Source organism: Bubalus kerabau, chromosome 13, assembly GCF_029407905.1.
Source record: "Bubalus kerabau isolate K-KA32 ecotype Philippines breed swamp buffalo chromosome 13, PCC_UOA_SB_1v2, whole genome shotgun sequence".
Lineage (NCBI taxonomy): Eukaryota > Metazoa > Chordata > Mammalia > Artiodactyla > Bovidae > Bubalus > Bubalus kerabau.
In genome coordinates this window covers 11,286,342-11,310,815 of record NC_073636.1, presented here as the reverse complement: position 1 = coordinate 11,310,815, position 24,474 = coordinate 11,286,342, and the positions used below count along the sequence as shown (strand labels likewise).

At 41.1% G+C, this 24,474-nt stretch overlaps 1 protein-coding gene across 1 annotated transcript in view; it reads right to left on the bottom strand.

Moving 5' to 3' along the window:
• Window positions 1-320: 320 nt before the first annotated feature.
• LOC129626154 (ankyrin repeat domain-containing protein 26-like) overlaps window positions 321-24,474 on the bottom strand; it is an 87,858-nt gene continuing 63,704 nt past the window's right edge. The window contains 8 exon segments of the mRNA XM_055545362.1: window positions 321-1,104; window positions 11,060-11,286; window positions 12,536-12,750; window positions 13,681-13,836; window positions 17,745-17,838; window positions 18,609-18,679; window positions 20,530-21,465; window positions 23,965-24,117. Coding sequence (XP_055401337.1) covers window positions 11,085-11,286; window positions 12,536-12,750; window positions 13,681-13,836; window positions 17,745-17,838; window positions 18,609-18,679; window positions 20,530-21,465; window positions 23,965-24,117 — 1,827 coding nt within the window. The 3' untranslated portion in view covers window positions 321-1,104; window positions 11,060-11,084.

Sequence of the window (24,474 nt, the reverse complement as noted above, 5' to 3'; positions counted from 1 at the left end):
CCTGGGATTTCTTTGGAAGGAATGATGCAAAAGCTGAAACTCCAGTATTTTGGCCACCTCATGTGAAGAGTTGACTCATTGGAAAAGACTCTGATGCTGGGAGGGATTGGGGGCAGAAGGAGAAGGGGACAACAGAGGATGAGATGGCTGGATGGCATCACTGACTCAATGGACGTGAGTCTGAGTGAACTCCAGGAGTTGGTGACGGACAGGGAGGCCTGGTGTGCTGTGATTCATGGGGTTGCAAAGAGTCAGACAGGACTGAGTGAATGAACTGAACTGAAAGCATAAGACTTGAGGAATACAACTCTCTTTATTAATGTAACTTTTAATTAGACTAATCTTCCTCCTTTGGTTTCAAATTGTCCTGATCCTCTTCTGAAGATGTTAACTCTCTATACCCTTCATGTGTAGACAATTTTAACTTCTAAAAGCAACTGGATGAAATAAATATGGATCTGTGGAGGACAGGTTATATACATAATAAATATGTCATGTCAAGCTTTCCTACCATTTACCAACTTGTTAATTGTTCTTTTAAAAAAATGGCACAATTGGCACCAGAACACTGAAAAAACAAGGAGATGACATTGCTGAGTCTGGAACTTCAGGCTTCTTATCCTTTATAACTCCTCTGAAGGTTATTAACAAGATTTTTCTTTTAATCGCTGGCCATGCTTTGCCACTCTGCATCTTTACTGTAGGTTTATGGATGTTCATAATTTCCTTGCTTAACAACTATCATAGGAAGCAAATTCTGTTCACCTCAAATATCCTGTTCACTCCCCATCAGTCAAAGCCCAGGCCATGTCCCAGCCCCTCCCAGAGCTGTCCTTCTCTCCCGACCACAGTAGCTCACATTTATGCAACTTCTCCTAAATTCCTGCAACTCTCTCTTTGGTATCACTGAAAATTCAAAAGTTAGCACATGACATTGTCATTTATATATACATATTAAAAATAAACATATATAAAATACAGTAGGTAAGTGATATGTAAAATATATATAACGTAAATAGAGTCCCATGCAATAAAGAATTCCATTGAATTGATTCCAGATGACTTGGTGTATTTTTTCTTGTCCTCTACTTGTATGATATTCATCTGAAATTCAATTAGTATTATTAGAACTACAAGAAATAGACGAATAGGATCTTATCTCCTGGAGTTCCCTGTCAGTACTTTAATCCATGTTCTCTGGTCTCTTGCTCCCTTGAGTTCTCCTTTCTCTTTTGTTTCCAAATTTTTATTCTTTTAAAGGTTTGTCTACAATATTTTCACTTTACCTTTTTTTCTGAACTGTGTTTCCTTATTTCCATTCCTTACTTGTATAATGTTTCTCAGAAGCACAAGTACACACCCACAAGTGCCCACATCAGCTTTGTGTTCAGGTGCTGTTTGACTGGGCTGGCTCTGTATTTGACTCACATTTTCATATTCCACAATGTTACCACATGCCAGGAGAGGCAACTATTTTCCTGTCTGCTTCTCATTTTGACCCACATCACACAAAAATGTAGCAAAAGGCAGGGTCGCAGGCAGACCATCTGAATGCTTTAAGATGCTGGCCTTTCCTAGAACCACCTTGAACAAATTTGCTGTCAAAATGACTATACTGCCCAAAGCAATCTACAGATTGAATGCCTCACCTTTCCAATGGTGTTTTTCACAGAACTAGAACAAAAAATTTTACAGTGTGAATGGGACAAAAAGACCCCAAATAGCCAAGCAATCTTGAGAAAGAAAAGTAAGAGCTGACAGAATCAGGTTCCCTGACTTCAGACTACCAGTCAGTTCAATTCAGTCACTCAGTCATGTCCGAGTCTTTGCGACCCCATGAATCACAGCACGCCAGGCCTCCCTGGCCATCACCAACTCCCGGAGTTTACCCAAACTCATGTCCATCGAGTCGGTGATGCCATCCAGCCATCTCATCCTCTGTCAACCCCACACGGCATGGCTTAGTTTCATTGAGTTAGACAAGGCTGTGTTAGTTACAAGCTAAAGTAATCAAGACACTGGTTCTGGCACAGAAACAGAAATATATTGAATAGAGCAATGGAACAAGATACAAAGTCCAGAGAGAAACCAATGCACCTATGGTAAAGTGATCTAGGACAAAGGATGCAAGACTATACAATGGAGAAAAGACAGCCTCTTGAATAAGTAGTGCTGATAAAAATGGACAGCTACAAGCATAAGAATGAAATTACCATACTCCCTAACATACACAAAAATAATCTCAAAAGAAATTAAAGACCTTAGAAAAGCTGGAGGAACCAGAGATCAAATTGCCAACATCCACTGGATCATCGAAAAAGCAAGAGAGTTCCAGAAAAACATCTATTTCTGCTTTATTGACTATGCCAAAGCCTCTGACTGTGTGGATCACAATAAACTGTGGAAAATTCTGAAAGACATGGGAATACCAGACCACCTGACCTGCCTCTTGAGAAACCTATATGCAGGTCAGGAAACAACAGTTAGAACTGGACATGGAACAACAGACTGGTTCCAAATAGGAAAAGGAGTACATCAAGGCTGTATATTGTCACCCTGCTTATTTAACTTATATGCAGAGTACATCATGAGAAACGCTGGGCTGGAAGAAGCACAAGCTGGAATCAAGATTGCTGGGAGAAATATCAATAATCTCAGATATGCAGATGACACCACCCTTATGGCAGAAAGTGAAGCAGAACTAAAAAGCCTCTTGATGAAAGTGAAAGAGGAGAGTGAAAAAGTTGGCTTAAAGCTCAACATTCAGAAAACGAAGATCATGGCATCTGGTCCCATCACTTCATGGCAAATAGATGGGGAAACAGTGCCAGACTTTATTTTTGGGGGCTCCAAAATCACTGCAGATGGTGACTGCAGCCATGAAATTAAAAGATGCTTACTTCTTGGAAGAAAAGTTATGACCAACCTAGATAGCATATTCAAAAGCAGAGACATTACTTTGCCAACAAAGGTCCATATAGTCAAGGCTATGGTTTTTCCAGTGTTCATGTATGGATGTGACAGTTGGACTGTGAAGAACGCTGAGTGCCGAAGAATTGATGCTTTTGAACTGTGGTGTTGGAGAAGACTCTTGAGAGTCCCTTGGACTGCAAAGAGATCCAACCAGTCCATTCTAAAGGAGATCAGCCCTGGGATTTCTTTGGAAGGAATGATGCAAAAGCTGAAACTCCAGCACTTTGGCCACCTCATGCGAAGAGTTGACTCATTGGAAAAGACTCTGATGCTGAGACGGATTGGGGGCAGGAGGAGAAGGGGACGACCGAAGATGAGATGGCTGGATGGCATCATGGACTCGATGGACATGAGATTGAGTGAACTCCGGGAGTTGGTGATGGACAGGGAGGCCTGGCGTGCTGGGATTCATCGGGTCACAAAGAGTCAGACACGACTGAGCGACTGAACAGAACTGAACTGAACTGAAATATAAGAACAGACCCCACAAAACTCTTAGAGGAGAACATAGGCAGAGTACTCTCTGACATAAATCACAGCAGTATGTTTTTTTACTCACCTCTTAGAATAATGAAAATAAAAACAAGCCAATGGGATCCAATTAAACTTTGCTTCTGCACCGCATAGGTAATCATAAACAAGACAGAAAAAAACCCACAGAATGGGGGACAATATTCTGAAATGATGCAAATGACAAAGGATTAATCTCCAAAGTATTCAAACAGCTCAAGGAGCTAAATATCAAAATACAAACAACGCAATCAATAAATGAATGTAAGATCTAGGTAGACTTTTCTCTATAGAATACTGACAGATGATCAAAAAGCACATGAAAGGATGCTCATAAAGGATGCTCCACATCACTAATAATTAAGAGAAATGCAGAAATACTACAATGAGGTATCATTTCACACCAATCAGAATAGCCACCATCAAAAAACCTACAAATAATAAATGCTGGAGAGAGTGTGGAGAAAAGGGAACCCTCCTACACAGCTTATGGAATGTAACTAGGGTACACCCACTGTGGAGAACTCTATGGAAATTTCTTTAAAAACTAAATATAAACTTGCCGTATGATTCAGCAATCCCACTCCTGGGCATATATCCAGAGAAAACCAGACTTCAAAAAGATGCAAGCACCTCAGTGTTCCAAATTGGGAAAGGAGTCCATCAAGGCTGTATATTGTCACCCTACTTATTGAACTTATATGCAGAGTACATCATGCAAAATGCCAGACTGGAGGAAGCACACGTTGGAATCAGGATTGCAGTGAGAAATATCAGTAACCTCAGATACGCAGATGACACCACCCTTATGGCAGAAGTGAAGAACTAACGAGCCTCTTGATGAAAGTGAAAGAGGAGAGTGAAAAAGTTGACTTAAAGTTCAACATTCAAAAAACTAAGATCATGGCCCAGTGACAACCAGTAACAACCAACAAGAAAGGAGAAGCCACATTTTGTTTGTTTTTGCATCTCTAACATCCAGCACAGAGACTAGACTCTGAAATTGGTTTTGGTTGTGCGACTTTTGAAGGACATGATATGCATTGAATATCTGAGAAGGGGGAATATGACACACAGATTATTTCAAGGAATAAATTTTTTTCAATATGTAAATTATGTTTTTTTTAAGTTTTAAAATTGAACTATAGTTGGTTTAAAATATTGTGTTAGTGTCAGTTCTCCAGCATAGTGATTCAGTATTTTTGCAGATTTTACTCCAATACAGTTTATTACAAGATATGGCTATAACTCCCTGTACTATACAGCATAGCCTCATTGCTTATCATTTTATACCTAGTAGTTTGAGTCTGTTAATGCCATACTCCTAATTTGTCCCTCCCCCTTTAGAAGAGAGATTTTTGTGAACTTCTCAGCCTAGGCGAGTTACGAAAGAAAAGCCCCTAACTAGGAATCTCCCCTCCGCCTCTTGAATCTATTAAAAATAAAGCGGGACACACTAAAAAGAAGAACTAATGAGAATGGAGTTGGACCCTGTGGGGACCTCCCCATATACCCTCCCACTAGTTTGTAGAAAAGCTTTAGCCTCCAAGGCTTTGCCAGAGTCCCAAAGAGCAAATGTAATTAGAGAAGTGAGAAGATGCTGAGACAAATGAAAACAGTTGAGCAAGACAAAATAACAATAGTTAAACCTTCAAACAAACTCAAGGACCTTTAACTCTTCCTCAAGAGCTGCAGAGAACTTTCGGAGCCATATCCATGAGTTCTTCTGCAGATACTGACACCAGCCCCAGGTGGAAGAAGTTAACTGCATGCTGTCTACATCTATGCTTACCCCAGACCAGTTGAAACTTGGTCATGGCTGATGATACTGATTCCTGAAACCACCCAGTTAGCTACCACCAACCAATCCAGAAAGAGGTACACCAGCCATCAGCACCTCACATCCACACCCCAAACGTTGCATTTCAGAGCCCTTCCCTGAATTTGGGGGAGAATAGATACATGTATATATATGGCGGAGTCACTGTCTGTGCCCCTGAAACTATCACCCTTTTCTTCATCAGCTCTGCTCCAATATAAAATAAGTTTTTTTAAAAAATGTGCGGATTCATTTTGATATTTGGCAAAACTAATACAGTTATGTAAAGTTTAAAAATAAAATAAAATTAAAAAAAAATGTGTTTTGTCCTTAGCAAACCTAAGTCACATATTTTTCTTCATTCTACTTTACCAAGAAGTGCATTTATTTTTTTGAAAATATTCTAACTATCGGGAAAGGTTTAAGATTTTGTTAATTCTCTCATAAACCAGCCTACTCTCCTTGGAAAGAAAACATTAACGGTTTAATATAAAACGTGGGGACATATATTTCTACACTGCTATCTGTATACCTACTCCTGTGTGTGAGTTTATGTGTGTCTATATCTAGCTATTTCTCCCTACTGGAAATACGCTGTGCAACATTTTGAAGCTTGCTTTGCTTTAACAATAAACTCCTGACGTTAAAAACAACATCAACAGCAACAATAAAACCCTTCCCTGGAAGCCATCAGAGAGTTTGTGTCTTTGGAGAAGGAGCCCTCTGTTCTTGCCTGGCCTCGCAGTGGGCACCTTGGAATAAACACCACAATTTCCTTCATCACATCTGGTGTCAGCAGATTGGTTTGACTGTGCATTGAGCAAATGGACTCAGGTTTGGTTGGGTAACAAAATCTAACCAACTCCTGCAGGAGGACAGGAGGCAATGTATAGGTTGTGTTCTAGGTTCTCCATAAAACCTAGCCAGGAACTGGAGAAATACTGGACGATTTCAATATTCTCCTTAAAATTGATAGTTAAAACAAATGTCTAGTGTGAGGGTTCATTTATGTGTCGATTTGGTTAGCTTATGATCCTAGCTATTTGGTCAAATATCAGTTTAGATGTTTTTGTGAAGATATATTTCAGATATGGTTAGTATTTAAATCTGTAACTGAAAGGGAAAAAAGTACAATTCAAGAAAGAGAGATTCAGGTGAAACTGAAAGTCTTCTGAGAAAGAGAGGCGAGGGCTTATGAAGACAAAAAGCCACAGGTTGTCAAAAACTGCCTGATGAGAACTGTGACTGACCCTCATGCGAGTCAGGAAATATCTGGCCTCACAGAAGCACAAGGTATACAGGGCAGGCGTGGTCCAAGAAGTAGCTTGAATTTCTGGCAGATGTTCTGGAGGACTTCAAAATGGAAAAGAAATGATCTGAAGCTCAGATTGCCTCTAGGCTGAAACATGCATATGCCACACTCCTTAATGGCCTCCCAGCTCTGTTTCAGAGAGCTCTTTAGGGAGCATTGTTGTCATTCAGTCACTAAGTCATGTCCACCTCTTTGCAACCCCATGGACTGCAGCACACCAGGCTTTCCTGTCCATCACTATCTCATGGAGTTTGCTCAAATTAGGGAGAATTACTGACTCCATGGTTTTTATTCAACGAATGGCACTATGAAATCTGTCTCTGGCTTCTGCTGAAGTGAGCAACCGTAATAGGGAAGACCCTCTTGTATTCTATTACAAGCGCAGCACTAACAGGATGTTGTCCATAAGCTTAAGTTATACATAGTGGCTCAGCACTGGGAGCCCTGCTTCCCACATAATGAGCATTAAGATAAAATACATGTGTTTAGCTCCAAGGAAACATCCTGACCAAGCCCAGCTGTCAGTGACTGCAGGAAGGGAATTAACCCCTTCAGAGGCTGATGGGAACCAGGAAGGGTTTGGCTTTACTCTTTCTCCTTTTAGTATAAAACAAGCCTGAATTCTAACTCAGCCAAGACGGTTCTTGGGGACATGAGTCCATCATTTTACCTTGATCACCAGCTTTCCAAACAAAGTTGCTATTGCTTGCCCTGACAACTCATCTCCTGATTTATCAGCCTATCCTGCAGGAAGCGATGCGGCTGGGTAACACAATGACCCTACCTATGTCTAAGGCCTTCAGGTGAGCATCAGCTCACTGGCTGGTGCTGCTGTATGGATCACAGTTTGCCAGAGATCTCTTCCTTGCAGACGAGGCAAAGCCTATGCCAGTTGTAAATTAGCATAGCTCCCTGTACTCAGGTGTGTGCTGTTGAGCAGGGCAAAAACTTTACCCTTCTAGATTCATCTGGTGGATTGAGAATCAACTTAACATGAGACAGATTAACAGGAAGAAAAGCAAACAAGAGGTTAACAACATGTATACTTCTGTACATATGGGTGAGTCCCAGAAAACCTGAGTAACTCATCAGAATGGTTGAAACCTTCACGTTAAATACCATCTTCAGCTAGAGACAAAGGAGGATGTTGTGGGTAGTGGTTTGGGAATACAAAGTGGAGGAAGGTGATTCACAGATGGAAAAGCAAGTGTTTGGAACTCTCTGTAAATATCTGGAGTTCCTCTGACCACACCTGGCCCACATTTTTTTCTTGGTATCTCTGGTAGCTCTCTTCCTGGGCCAGCCCCTTTATCTAAACTATTCAACAGTTAAGGAGGTAGTCAAAAGAAAGACTTTGAGTCTCTTCTTTCTTAAAAATACTCTGCCTAAAATCATCCTCTTGACAAAGAGACACATTTTGGGGTGACAAATTTTGCTTCCCTACAACGCCCTGGGTCAGGTAGAAAAGGTTAATGTGGAAACCCAAGGAGGAAACCACCTGCTTCCCAAAATAGTCCCCAAAGCTGGGGGGGACTTGCTTAGATGCCTGAATCTAAGACTTGGGGGACTTCATCTGAGACCAATTTCTTTTGCTAGGTACGGGTCTTGCTGATTAAATGTTGCCTAAGCAAGCCAAAAGGATTTGTTGCTTATCAACTTCAAGTTTCCTTGGACTGGTTACAGTGGCTGAATTGTGGCCTAAAACTCTTCTAGGAACAAGGTGGGAAACTGTGGGGAAATAAACTTCCCTGGGGTTTCTCGGAGGCTCTTTGTCTGTACACCTCCAGCCATTCATCTAATTAATTGCTCCAACCAGAAAGGATTCATAGTCTCATCTCCCCAAGGAGACTAAATATTATAGCTCAGGGTAGGTTGCCCGAAGGCACTCCGTCTCATTGAGAATTCGTATTTCAAGGAGGGATGAGGCCAAGATCTGGCTCCTTGAGAGATTTTGTTACCAGCAAAGCCTATGAACAGTTACCAGGCTTAAAAAAAAAAAAGAAAAAATGAAAGAAAACAAACTTAGGAAGAAAAATACTAACCTCCTTTCCCTTGTGCTTAGTGTGGTTTCTCTTGCTCACAGGGTGATACCTGCAGAGGCCTTGCTCCCAGCCTTTCAAACCACAGTTCCTGGTGTGAACCTGCTTGGTGGACCCTTCTGCTTGGGGTAGGGGGGCCGTGTGTGTAGACGCTGCAGAGGACACCTTAACGCAAGATGGCAATGAGCCCTGTGAGCCCCATTACCTGGAGTAGCTGCGCCTGTCTCTGCTCCCAGAGCCCTCCACCTCCTGCTGACCAGAGCCCTGTGGAGCAGCCCCGCCCACGGCCTATTGGAGAGCCTGGGCTGCACAGCGGGGCACCCAGCGTTCAGTTCCTTTGCTCCTCAACACAACTAATTCCATTGGCAGAGCTACACTGGGCAGAAGGACCCTTTTGGGGTGGGTAACAGCTTTGCTGAGATATCAAAGGCCAGAGTAAGGAGGAGCTCCTTCCCAGGAGTGGAGAAGGCCCTTCACAAGCAGCAGGGACAAGGTTTCCTGCCCCCTGCACCTGCTGGTGTGGAACAACTGACCTGCTCTCAGCACACGGCCTCAGGTGCTGTCCTGGGCAAGGGGGCAACGCCTGTGTCTCTGATCACAATGACCTGTCCGTGACTTCAGGATAAAAGGAATGAATACTGAAAGCCCAGCCAAAAGAGAGTGTCTCAAAGAAGTGAGTGACAGTGAATGCCAAGAGGAAGGAGAAATTCAGACAAAAAAGGACTGGAAAGGTGTGGCTTTGATTCAGCGACGTGGAAGTCAACAGTGACTTGGGAGCAGTTTTGAGGGAAAAAGAGGGAAGACAGTCTAGAGTTGCTAGAGATACAGGCAAACCTTTCAAGAAGTTTGTTGTGGGACCTAAGACTGTCTGGAGCAAGTGAGACGGGAAGAGCAGGGTGAGAAATTTATAGAAAGAAGATCTGAAATCATCATCAGAAGATACAAATTAATGAAATAAAGTAGCAGGGTCCCCGGGCAGTGCAGCACTGAGACGCGTGGAGGGAGAAGGCTCAGCAGTCTCACATGAAACTGGAGTTCTGCCAAGTCAGACACTGAGAGGACAGAAGGAAAAGGGGATCAGGATTAAGTGAGCATTAGTAACTTGTCAGCTCTTGGAATTGTGGAGGAAAACACTTCCTCCACCCGCTTAGGTTCAGTGTTTGAGAATCTGCAAATTAAATTGTTAAAAGCAGATAACCATGAGAAAAAACACTGAGCTGTGGTGTTGGAAAAGTCCATCTCCCTTGGACTGCAAGGAGATCTAACCAGTGCATCTGAAAGAAAATCAGTCCTGAATATTCACTGGAAGGACTGATGCTGAAGCTGAAACTCCAATACTTTGGCCACGTGATATGAAGAACCGATGCATTGGAAAAGACCCTGGTACTGGGATAGATTGAAGGTGGGAGGAGAGAGAAGGGGATGACAGAGGATGAGACAATTGGAAAGCCTCACCTACGCGATGGACATGAGTCTGAGTAAGATCCAGGAGTTGGTAATGGACAGGGAAGCCTGGCGTGCTGCAGTCCATGGGGTAGCAAAGAGTCAGACACGACTGAGTGACTGAACTGAACTGTACTTTTCTCTGCATCACCAACATCATGAAAACACCATCGAAACCATAAACTCGTGTGCACTGACTGGATATTTTAATCACAATGATTACAGTATGAAAACTAGTTCCAATTTAAAGACTCCCTGTCATTACTATCTCAGTCATCATTCATCCAGGTGATGTCAAGACAGAGGCAAAAGTGAGTTCATTTACAGGTTTTAAATATTTGATTTAACTACAAACTTAGAAACATTCTACAACTGCTCAGCAAGATATGTTTTAGAAATTTAAATCAAAATTCTGTCAGTAAAATAGTAATTAAAGATGTACTCTTGTGGGAGAAAATGACAAAAAATTATAATCTAAAACTAGAAATCAATCTTTTGATTTAGGATTACAAGTTTGTTTCATTCATAAAAAGGATTTATCTAGGATGTTCAAATAAAAAAATCGCCCATAAGTGGTTAGTGTTTAGATGCTAGTCATTCACTTATGCTTAAGGGCAGAAAAACTGCGGTGGGGGCAGCAGAGCTCAGAAATGACTATGAACCACCGGCAAAGTGAAATCAATTGGAAAGCAAGTCAGACATCTGAAAGTACACTTTTGGTTACTTGGCAATAAGATTTCATTTCTATAGTAGAATTTAAATCCAGATTTTCAAGAAATTTAAGAAGTTAATAAGTATCTCTTAAAATCAAGAAATCTAGGGGGGAAAATCAAAATGTTCATTAATTATGGCTTTTACTTAGTGTGCATAAGTCAAATAAACAACTCAGAAGTTCAGATTAAAACCAAGAATCATTCATAGAAGAAATCTGAAACCCAAGGAAAAAAAGATATTAGAACTAACCTTGAGCAAGTAAGTCACCATGCTGCTATTTGAAGGGAGTGGAACTGAGGTAGAAAACTCTAGGTTTGCTCTTGGACAGAGTTGAATTGAACATTCTAGTATTATTGAAATTTCCAATGCCAGGGCGCTCCAGGACTGGCCTCGTGGTGAGAGTGCTCAGTAAAGACCTGTTCTGCTGTTTCTCCACCTCAGGTTTGGTGCTTGTCTCTGCCAGCCTCTCATTAGTCCTGGGGAAGATGGAAAACACCAATTTCGTTCATGCTTCCCTAAATGACTTGCATTTGTTAAGTTGCCATATAGTAAATAGAATGTCCCATTAAGCCATTTGAATGCTGGAAACACAGAGCAGACCTCCTGTAAACAATGATGGCATTAACCTTGCTCTAAAGAAGTACACATGTGTCTGGGGCTCCTCAAGTAACAAGTCCCAGTTGGGAGAGGAGAGAAAGGGCGTCGGAGAGAAAGGGAGGTGGCCTCACAGTGACACCTGCTGCCTCTGGGACACACCTGCCTCCGGGAAACAGTTCAGGGATGAAGAAACACCCCGTCCCACCAAGCCACGTTCAAGTGCTTCCTCTCACCACCCTTGCACATACGTTTCTCTCATGACCTCGGAGAAATTAAGCATTTGGTTCTGAGGAATCACCTAGAGCCACAATCTCGAGGGAGGATGAGAAAGTCAATGGGTGACAAAAGGGCTAAAACAGCCCCAGGAATAATGACAAGTATCCCCTGCTTTTCCAAAGTTCATTTTATAGTACTTCACTTCTACCAAGGGCCTACATCAGCACCTATATTTCATAATCAAAAAAAAAAAAAATCTGAAGAGAATTTTTGGTTTCATTTAAAAAGGCAAAAGCTCTAAGCAGCGTTCAGTGTATGTTTTTACAGTGAAGGCATCGCGCTCCCAAGCAGGGAGACCGGCCCCACCGAGCTCCTTCTCCAGAAGCCGCCCCCCACATCCCAGCATCAAGTCGCCACAGCCCCGAGCCTTGTCCGGGAGCAGCTGTGCTTCCCTTGTGCATGTTCAGTTTGGGCATCCACTAGCAGAGCCCGTCCTCGCCCTCAGGTGCCTGCTCCTTTGCTGTCTGCTCTGTGGCTTATGAAAGGCGTCCTGGGGGTGCTCTGCTTTCAGAAGGCCTGAAACCTGGACTCGGCACTGCAGGTGGGATCTGCCCTCTCCAGCCTCCACACGCCCCTCAGTCAGGTCACCATGCTAGCTTCAGCCACTCTGTGAATTACCCTGCCTTTCACCCCTGTGTGAATTCCCCCTATTTCACAAGCCTGCTTTTACTTAGTGTAGGGAAACTTACAAGGATACCCTATCACTCATTTTTCTTAGGGCGCCCTTAGGCAGTGACTATCAGTTAGCTTTCACTTCCTACTAACCTCAGGAGCCTGGCTCTATAAAAATTAGGCTTCAGAGAGAAATTAATGGACTAAATTTATTTTCTGTGATTCTGGGTTTTGACTTACTTGTCTAGTCTTTTTTCCAATGCCTTTTTAACTTTTAGTTCCTCTAGGTAGAGTTGCTTATATTTTCCCAACTCTGCTTTATTAGAATCTTGACAAGTTTTCATCTTGGAGAGTTCAGATTCCAAGTCTTTAAATCTGAGTTCCATCTGACTTCTTATGGAAGCAATAAGCTCCTCATGGACCTGCTGTAAGTTTTCTTGAGATGCTGCTCGTATCTAAGTCAAATTTTAAAAGATACATTTTTAATGATAATAACCTGAATATAATTATTATTATTATTATATTATGAATATAATTATTATGGGACAAATATAATTATTTGTCCCATTTAGTTTTGAGTCAGTAATTCAGAGAGCAATCTTAAATGTGAAAATAAGAAAAGTGGAACTTTAAAATAATCATCGTCAATGTGACATGAATTAAATCTGAATTATAAAATTAATGTGGAATCAATGTTATAGTAGTACTTAAGGAACCAGATAATTCAAAGACTAAGAGGACGAAGTGAAAATTTAGAAATTGAACAAGACAACTTAAGAATAATGCCAAGAGGATGGTACCAGTTCTAAACCACATATTTTTTTCATCCTCATAGTCATGTTTTATACCAATTGGTCTTATAAGTAAAAGGATTCTCTAGTGAGAAGCATTCTGAAAGATCAATTTACTGATAACTGTGATGGAAACTGAAATATTTACAAGGAGAAACAAGTGCCCCCTTCCTTCCAGAAATCTACAAAACACACTGCTCTAAGGGAAGTAGAGGAAACATATAAGCTGATACATCTAAAATGTAATTTACAGTGAGGTGAATTCAAGTACATGACAGATCAACAAATTAAGCTGCAAAAAATAGGTTGACTTCTTTTAATTTCTCTACGAGATCCTGTCTTGCTCTTTCTTCAATCTCCCATTTATACTGTTCAACTTGAGTGTGTTCTATCATATTCAGTTCTTTTTTTTTTTATTTTATTTTATTTTTAAACTTTACAAATTGTATTAGTTTCGCCGAATATCAAAATGAATCCACCACAGGTATACATGTGTTCCCCATCCTGAACCCTCTTCCCTCCTCCCTCCCCATACCATCCCTCTGGGTCGTCCCAGTGCATATTCATTTCTGTATGAGTTTTGAGTTTCACTACCTCTTGCTCCAACTTCTTGTTCTCTTTCTCTAGTTTCTCACATTTCCTTTGCCATCCTTTCATTGATAATAACTCCTGTTGAAGAACTCGATTTTTTGCATCCAGGTGCAGACATTGTGAACATGCAGTTTCTAGCTCTGCTGGAAGATGATCAATCTGCAAGAAGAAAACAATACCATTTGGTTCTGAGGGAAGTGGACTGAGTACCGCTTAACTCAAACTGAGGATCAAATACATATGATGGTATCTGTATTGTAGAATGTAGGACCTGGAATAACTCAAAGAATCAAGAAAGAAGTTCAAACCACCAAGAGTCACAAAATATATTCTTCACTATCATCTTAGTCTAAAAACATTTGCACTTGATTTTACACTCTTTTACTGTTCTACAGTAATACTTTTCTATCTTTCCTCTGTAGAATGACTGCAAGTCACCTCTTAGTAGAATGTCTCTTACTCCTTCCCGCAGCTTGTCCCACGGTTTTTAAAAAAGTTTGAGGTATCCTGTATTGAGTTGTCAAGGGCTGAGTTAATAAATGCCTCCCAAAAGAAGATTCTGAAAATAAGACTCTAAGGACTAAATATGGATTCTAGTTTTTACTAATTTGAATGGCATTCCAAAGAAAAATGATTCACAGGGTTAAAGAAATCCCATCTCCTAAGAGTTTAGTGAGATGATCCATACATTTTTCTGAACAACAACAAAAAATGCCTCATTCTTCTAACCCTTTGTTACTTTCCACAGATTAAGAGAACATATGAAACAAAGGGAAAAAAAACTATTTCCTGGACTATCAGTGACAGTGAGTTGGAAAGAACTTTCCTTGAGACAGAATGATTACTTTTTAAGTCAACGTGAGTGGAGCTGGTGGTTTTCAAACATGTCTACAAATTCTTTGACACTTTTCTCATGAAATTCCCTCTCCTCAAGTACGTGCTAGTCCTAGTAACTGATTCCTCCTGGACGGAGTCTGGGGAAACTGCTGTGTGAGTTTTAAAGCTAAATAGCTTCTGAATTTTGCTCTGTGGGGAAGCCAACTCTTAGAATCAGGCAACATGCTGTGAAGAAGCAAGGCCACATACTGAGCACATGTCAGTGTCCCCACTGACCACCCCCACCTAATGTCCCCTCCAAAAGCCAGCTCTAACTGCCAGACATGTGCATGAACAAGTCTTCAGATGACTCTGGTCCCCACCTTCACAACATCCTGGCTGATGCGACTGGAGAAGAAATGAGCTGGGCTCACTCACTGAGACTTGCCCCAACGCAGACTTGTGAACAAAGGAAATGCTGTTTTGAGTCACTAGGCTTTGAGGTGGTTTCTAATGCAATTTGTTAACAATAAATAACTGGCACAGATACTGATATTAAAAATGAGGTTCAGTTTAGTCGCTCAGTCAAATCTGACTCTTTGTGACCCCATGGACTGTAGCACGCCAGGCTTCCCTGTCCACAATCAACTCCCAGAGCTTGCTCAAACTTGTGTCCATCAAGTTGATGATGCCCCCAAATGAGGTACTGCAATTTAAAAAGACCTGAAACATGTGAGAAGGCCTTTGAAGCCGGAGGTACGTGGCACTCGAATGGATGCAAAGAAATGAAAACCCAATGGGCTTCATGACATTGTACACAGAAGCCCGATGGTCCTTGAAGATGCTGCCGGTGTCGGCTTCTAGGCAAGAGAAGAAACTGACACTGAAACATGGGGGGCAGAGACTCTTGCCATGAAGCAGCTGAAAGTAAATCAATGAGAGGGATAAGCTATCAGAAAAATTAAAAAAGAAAGTGAAAGTGAAGTCGTGTCCGACTCTTTGCTACCCCATGGACTGTAGCCTACCAGATTCCTCCGCCCATGGCATTTTCCAGGCAAGAGTGGGTTGCCATTTCCTTCTCCAGGGGATCTTCCTGACCCCAGGATTGAACCCAGGTCTCCTGCATTGCAGGCAGACACTTTACTATCTGAGCCACCTGGGAAGCCTAAGAAAAATTAAAAAGTATTATTCAATATAAAGGAACCAAGACTCACTGGGTTCAACACTGTATCCCCTTTACAGCATCTCCACATGCCCAATTGTCACATGATGCTAAAGGACAGAAATGGCTTCTGGGCTAAGATCAAATCTAGGGTGCTGCCAGGAAAACATGGTCTAAAGGTAAAACCTGTAGACTGTAAGTGTAAGACCCTGGAAAGACTTAAGGTGGTGCCTCAGATTCCTTTAAGGATCTTAAGAGCAAAAGAATGTTAAAGGTGTCATCCTGCAAAGTTTCACAGGAAGCCCAAGGTGCAGCCGCTAAGTCACTTCAGTCGTGTCCGACTCTGTGTGACCCCATAGACGGCAGCCCACCAGGCTCCGCCATCCCTGGGATTCTCCAGGCAAGAACATTGGAGTGGGTTGCCATTTCCTTCTCTAATGCATCAAAGTGAAAAGTAAAAGTGAAGTCACTCAGTCGTGTCCGACTCTTAGTGACCCCATGGACTGCAGCCTACCAGGCTCCTCCGTCCATGGGATTTTCCAGGCAAGAGTACTGAAGTGGGTTGCCATTGCCTTCTCCGGCAATGTCATATGTAGATGACACCACCCTTATGGCAGAAAGTGAAGAGGATCTAATGATCCTCTTGAAGAAAGCGAATGAGGAGAGTGAAAAACTTGGCTTAAAACTCAACATTGAGGAAACTAAGATCATGGTATCCAGTCCCATCAGTTCATGGCAGATAGATGGGAGAACAATGGAAACAGTGACAGACTATTTGGGGGAGCACCAAAATCACTGCAGATGGTGACTGTACCCATGAAATTAAAAGACGCCTTCTCCCCCGAAGAAAAGTTATAACCCACCTACACAGCATATTAAAAGCAGAGATATTACTTTGCCGACAAAGGTCTGTCTAGTCAAAGCTATGGTTTTTCCAGTAATCACGGATGGATATGTGAGTTGGACCATCAAGAAAGCTGAGCACCGAAGAATTGATGCTTTTGAACTGTGGTGTTGGTGAAGACTCTTGAGAGTCTCTGGGACTGCAAGGAGATCCAACCAGTCAATCCTAGAGGAAATCGGTCCTGAATATTCATGTGACTGATCCTGAAGCCGAAGCTCCAATACTTTGGCCACCTGATGCGAAGAACTGATTCATTGGAAAAGACCCTGATGCTGGGAAAAATTGAAGGCATGAGGAGAAGGGGATGTCAGAGGATGAAATGGTTGGATGGCATCACTGACTCGATGGACATGAGTTTGAGCAGGCTCCAGGAGCTGGTGATGGACAGGGAAGCCTGGCTTGCTGCAGGCCATCAGTTTGCAGAGTTGGACACAACTGAGCGACTGAACTGACACATAAAATACTAAATGCTAATGAAACTTTTTTAAAGTGTGGCTATATTTACATTTTACTTTCTAAAGATGCTCTAATTTTCATCAGTGGTTCAAGATATTCCAGGTTTTGTTAAATCACATCTTACTAAAATAATCTTTGAAAAAAAATCCCATGCAAACCCCACCTCTTTAAAAAAAAATCAACAAAGGAAAAAATGTATTCTTTCAGAAAGAACTGTTCTATAGAGACGTAGTATTCATTCCTGGTGAAGAGAACAAACTGCAACATTAAAAATGATTCATTCTCTAAAATCTCACAGAAGGGTTTGGATTACAAGAGAAATTCAGAATTCTCAATCAAATCATTGCTAAAATTTCCAGACTCAAACAGATATTTGTGTACCAGTGTTCATGGCAGCATTATTGACAATAGCCAGAAAGTGGAAAAACCCTGATTTCATTGACAGAGGAATGAAGAAACAAAATGTGGTCTATATAAAATATTGCTTTTCAACTGGATTCTCAGAATGTTTTAAATTAAAATCTTACTACAAAAATCATTAATTTTATGAATTCAGTCCACTTCTTCTATAAGGAGGAATTATGCTACCAGTAGCAAGCAATATCTGCAAAAATACAATAAACTCTTTAATCAATGAGATCTGTCACACTGTCAAAATATTGTCATATATTACTAGTAAAAAAATTAAAATTCTTCCTCAGTAGGACAGAAATTAAGAAGTTGACTTACCAATCTTGTACTTAACAGGTTTTTCTGAAGGTGTTCAATTTTGCCCACTTGCTTTTTGACTGTAGTTTGTAACTCGGCATTTTCAATTTCAAGTCTAAAATGCAGATTTAAAATAATTATTCTCACACATGGTGTTTTTTGGTTTTTTTTTTTTTTTTTTTTTTTTGGTTGTGGACCATCTTTAAAGTCTTTATTGAATTTACTACAACATTGCTTCTGTTTTATGTTTTGGAGTTTTGGCTGTGAGTCACATGGGATCTTAGTTCCCTGACCAGGAACCCACATGCTGTGCCTTGGAAGGCAGAGTTTTAACCCCTGAACTCTCAAGGAAGTCCTTCACACACAGATTTTTTAAATACCACACTGTTTCTGAACAAACATCTGCAGTTCAATTACAGAGGATCTTAGAATTTTGAAAAGTAAATGATTTGGCAACTGTACTGTTTTTCTAGTTGTGTTTTGTGGACAATTGGCTTCCCTGGTGGCTCAGACGGTAAAGAAACTGCCGGCAATGCAGGAGACCCAGGTTCGATCCCTGGGTCAGGAAGGTCCCCTGGACAATGAAATGGCAACCCACTCCAGGATTTTTGCCTAGAGAATTCCATGAACAGAGGACCCTGGTGGGCTATATCCATGGGGTCAGAAAGAGCTGGATGCGACTGAGTGACTAACACTTTCACTTTTCACTTGTGGATAATGTGCAAAATATGGAAATAATGGGGGGAAATATGCATCTCAAAACAGCTCAAAGCCAAAATGTCACCCAGCTTCACAGTGATGTGTCTATTATCTGATTTAATTCTCATATTATACTGTTTATCTGCTCTATACTTCAGTTGTTTTCTGTGCTGCTTTACATCATACTTTTGGATGTGATCCTGTGTTTTTTCAGCACATCTCACGGCCTCTACATGTTGATCCTGTGCTTCTTGCAACTAAAAAGAGAAAAAGAGGAAAAACAACTGTTTTAACTACTGATAACCTAGCGAATCCGCCATCATCACTTTCTGTCTCTTTCGTCTGCATATTGTTTACAGCTCTTTTCCTGCCATACGGCAGGGCTGAGTTGTTACAACGGACACCCTACAGTCCACAAACTGAAAATATTTACTGTTTGCCCTTTGTACGTTACTGACCTCTCCTCTAGCACTCAAATACAACATCATCCATACATTAAAATAGATTTCCCAAATAATAGATAACTCCAACATATGGACTTTGAAAACCATCACCACACACAGCAACTCACCTTCTTTTCCCTCCTCACTGAATCTGGTTACAGACACAGAAGGGGCCACCCTCCGGCCTTCCTGATATGAAGTTACCCAGACAAAAGACGCAGACCCGCTGTCCATGCCCTGCCCCTCCCGATAAACCTGCAGAGCTTCACCACCTCACAACAAGAAAGAAACGGGTGTGAATGTGCAGCAAGTGGGAGAAAATTCCACCCTGTGGAGCATGTTCCCTCTTTATTAGAGGCTTTGATTAACTTCAGAGATCTTCACATATTCTAACCGGTCCTCAGATCTTTCCAACAGGTTCCTATCCCAGCAAAAAAATGAGGCCATTCCCTTGTGGCTTATCTATTTTATATCTAGTAGTGTGTCTATGTTCATCCCAGACTCCTAATTTATCCCTCCTCCCCACCTTTGCCCTTGGCTAACCATAAGGACCTACTGGAGAACACAGGGAACTCTACTCAGTATTCTGTAGTCACCTACCTGGGAAAAGGAACTGAAAAGGAATGGATACATGTATAACTGAATCAATTTGCTGTACATCTGAAACTAACACAAAATTATAAATCAACTATGCCCCAATATAAAAGAAAAATCAAATTTAACAAATGAGATTGCTCCAATGGCCCTCAAGGAGCCTTGATAACCTGGCCTCCACCTGCCTCTGGACCTCAGCCCCTACAGCCCTCTCCTTGACTCACTCCATTCCTGCTGCTCTCAAATCCTGCCACCCTTCATTTTTATTGGGCAATCTGGTATTGAAATGATAGTAATTGATCCTTAAAATAAGAATTATGAGCAAACTGTAAACATGTTCTAAGTTACTAGCATAAATAGCAGTGGGAAGATTAGAACAAGAAGAGTTTGGTTAAAGCTCACCACTTGAGTCCCAAATTATGATTAATGACAAGTATATTTAAATGACTTGCCAATGAATTATCAATTAGTGACAATTCTTTAAAGAATTGAGAGGCCATAAGAATAAATGATTCAAGACTGAAATGTTTTCCAAGTTAATTCAAATTTACATGAAGAAAATTAAAATTATACCAACAAGTATGACAAAAAGGTATGACAAGCTACTGGAGCCAAAGTACTATATATAAGTGATAGCATCTGGGAAACGTGCAGTTGACTGTCAAGGTAATCCATGTAACTGAAGCTTAATTTCAGATTATTCATTTTAGGTTTGAGCATTTCTTTTGTCTGCTTCATCATTTTACCAACATGTGGTAACATAAAGATTAAAATTATTATCTTAATAGTAAAAGATTAAATTACTAATACCTGTCTATATTAAAAATTTAGAACTGAATCTCTTAACATTTCACAAGCGACACGATGTCTCCACTCATAGTGAAGCATCTCCTGGGTCTAATTTTTTTTTTTTTGTTGGATACAAGGTGTGCTTTTAGGCTTGTTTAAAGACCATATATTCACAGCCTGTGTATTTTTTCATTCACCTAGATTCACCATTTAGCCAGGATCAAGAATCATTTTGAATTTTCTTTCAGGAAGTCTGAGAATTACTTCCTCTGGATACTTACTTCTCCATCTGCTTTCTCATTTTCATACTGACAAGGTCTCTCTTCTAAATGATTCCATTCGTTGATTAACTCCTTGTCTTTTTCCTGCACCATCAGACCTTGTTTCTCAATTTCAGCATGGACTTTTGTCACGATCTGCTGAATCTGGTCTTGGATGCTAATGACTGTCTTCTCTGTACTGTCGGCTCCATTTTGTGCATCACCCACTTGCTGTCGGAGCAACCTGTTTTCACTCTGGAGTTGAGACAATCTCTCCTCTAAGGATTCCTGCTTTTTAAGGTATTCATTCACTTTGCCTTGTTTGTTCAGATACTTGTGTTCAATTTCCTGCTTTTGACACTCTGCTTGGCGTGGGTCTCTCTGGACACATTCTAACATCAAAGTCTTTTCTCTGAGATCATCTCTCGTCTGATGCAGCTTGATTTTTAGCTTATTGAATTGACTTTCCACTTCAGAAAGTTGCTGGGAAGCCGTCTCACTGTTACTTCTCAGCTTAGTCGCTTCGAACTTCATTTGGTCCTGCAAGCATAACCTCTCGTCGTTTGCTTTCTGGAAGGCAAGCTCCAGGTCTCTTTGTGATGCCTGACCTTGATCATGATCGTGTGTGGCAGCAGCCAGTCTAGAACGGTAGGATTCCACTTCTGTTTCCAGTGCCTGTTTGCTTTGTTTATTGTTCTCCAGCTCAGATTTGAGCATTGTATTCTCAGCTATCAGGACATTAAGCTGACCAGTATACTGGAATATAGTCTCTGTTAATATTTCCTCTTTCGATTTCATTGCCTTTTGAAGATTTTCAATATCATCAAAATATTTCTTCTCCTTTTCCTGATTCTGATTTTTTACTGCGTCTATTTCCAGTCTTAGGCTGGCAATTTCATCCTGCAGCATGCGGTTTTTGTGTAACAGATCTTTTACTTTTCTCCCACTATCAGAAACCTAAGTGAAACAAAGGAGACTTTTAGTTAGTACTCAATAAAATGACGTTTCATTATTTCCTCCAAAATGAAACACTAACCTGTATGTTTATACAGTGAAAAGATTGCAACAAGTGGCTCTCCAACCAGAAAAATAAGGTTTGATACAAACCTCAAACTTCATACAAGCAGAAACTTCCAAAGGTTCAAAAACTTAATTGAAGACAATGAATCCATGAAAGGAAAAAGAAATCCCAAGCGACTTTTCAAGAAGCTCAAAACTGAAAAGGCTTTTCTCTGAACCACAGTGAACCCAGAAGGCTTACAATAAAAGATTTATAGATTTGACTACACTTAAAACTTGCATCTGATGTGGAATATTTATACAATGCAAATCTACTAAGCCATGAAAAAGAATGAAATAATGCTATTTGTATCAACAGAGATGGACCTAGACATTATCACCCTATGGGAGGTAAGTCAGACAAAGACAAATATTATATCATACTGCTTATATGTGGAATCTAAAATGAACTTATTTCCAGAACAGAAAGAGACTCACAAACATAGAAAACAAACTTATGGTCACCATGGGGGAATGGAGGGAAGGGGAAGGGATAAATAGGGAGGTTGGGTTTAACATACACCATTATATATAGACAAGTGTACATAAAATAACCAATAAGGATCTACTGTACAACATTAGGAACTACACTTAATATTCTACAAGAAGGATTTGAAAAGGAATATGCGTGTGTGATGTGTGTGTATGCAAAGAGTCATGTCCAACTCTTTGCAACCCCACAGACTATAGCCCGCCAGGCACCTCTGTCCATGGAATTCCCCAAGCAAGAATACTGGACAGGGCAGCCATTTCCTTCTCCAGGGGATCTTCCCAACCTAAGAATCGAACCCAGGTCTCCTGCTTTGCACGTGAATTCTTTACTGTCTGAGCCAGCAGCGAAGCCCCATTTATATAATACACACACACGTACATATATGTCTGAATCACTGTGCTGTATACCTGAAACTGACACAATATTGTAAATCAACTGTGATTCGATAAACACCACCACTCGCTACCTTTAAAAACACTGCATCTAATACATCCTATACAGCTACTTCACAGCAAAAGCCTTAGCTCCACATATATTTAAATAGACTATATTTTGTACAGAAACTGTTTTCTTGAGAATATGCTACCTCTCTAACATTTTAATAGGCAATTACAGACTTATGCCTTTTGACAACTGTACTAAGCACTTCTACAAACCTCAACTAACTCATTAGCTATAATGATTCTGGAAAGGAAGAAGTTAAAACTATATAAGTAAGTTGCAGGCTTTTCACCAGGTCTTCTGACTCCGTTAGTCCTCTTACATCAAACCACAGTTACTTCTCTAGTACAAACATATCAATACAAAATAATCCTCCTATGTCATTCATGGTATATACACTAATGGTAAATGAGGTAAAATTTAGAGAGCTCTTCTTAGAGAATCATGAGATTATTTTCTGCTGCAATAACTTTCATTCTCTCTTCATGCTGTTTAAAATACCAAGATGGGGAAAATACAATGAGAAACACAATTATCACTAAATGTATACTATGGCATATGTATCACTGTTTTCAACAGTTCCTTGTACTGACACAGGACACTACACAGAGCAGAGGGTTCATTTTCTACAAGTACAAGAATGACTTCCGAAGTATGGTCTCTGAACTGCCTATAGATTTCCTCCTTACCTTCAGTGGAAGTGATAAACTAACATAATCATCTATCAAGGAAGGGAAATCATTACCAAATACCAGAATACCTACTATTAGTAACAAGAGTTTTTGATTTTCATTCCCTTGTTGGGAGGGAGACTTTTAAAACTGTATTCTAAAAAACCACCTTGTTAAAGTGTTCAAAAGTGTTTTTACAACTGATGTTGCAGCTTTTACAAACTGAAAAACTAATTGATGTGAAAGTGTCACTGACAGGATATTGGTTAAAGAAATGACAGTGGAGCCAAGAACGGACTCTGATTCAGACACTGAAGATGATGACGTGCATGGAGGGACAGACACGCTCACCCCAAAGCAGAGGGACTTGGTCCGGTAGCGCAGTCGATGGGGGCGCACAGGTGGTCTGCCTGGACTAAACCACAATCAGGGTCCCGGCTCCTTTGAGACAGTCGTGAAGGATCTGAGATCAATTCCTATGGAAAATATTGAAGGCCTCTCCTTGGACGAGGCCATTGTAAGTCCCTACCTGACTGAGGTAGACAAATGGATTTCAATTACAAATAGTACTTTCCCGAGCTCTCCCTGAGAGGTTTTTGTTGTGGGAGATCTGCTGCTAGGACCTCGGGGATGGGACCCAGTCCGTGTCTGAGAGGGATATCGGCTGGGGGAGTGAATTCCTCTGCTTGAGATGCCACCTGACAACTCTTCAGAATGAAGGACAATCAACTTCGAGAGTGTTTGGTTTCTACCAATTGCTGGAAAAAAATCCCATTGGGAGCATTCCCGCACCTCTCGAGGACGCCAGTTAACACCTGTCCTTAGAGACTCTGCTGTGAGGGAGAACCCAGCTGGAAAAGCGGAGCCAGCTCGGAGCTGTTCACGGGGCAGGTGGCCTGGAGGGCTGACGGGCACAGAGGGAGGCGGTCCACGACTCTCAGCCACCTGCCGGATTGAAGGCCAGAGGCAACTTGATGTAAAATGAGGCACCATCTTCCCTCCCCATGCCCCTTCTCTTCTAGACCTATTCACTCGCCAATGGTCCCTCAAAGCAGAAGGATCTGTCGCCTGAGGCCAGTGGAGAGCTTAGCCTCCAGTTTCTACACCAATCTCAACCCTGTGGTTTCTCAGGAACTATTGTGTGCTACTGACGTGACCTCTTCCTCTCTCTGCTCGAAAAACTGCACCCAGCATTTCAGGATTATAGAATTCTTATTTCTGGCCTTGTTACTTGGGGAATTTTGAATTTCTTTGCTTTTATCTTTAAAAAGTAACCTAAAATTTCCTTTAACACTAAATAAA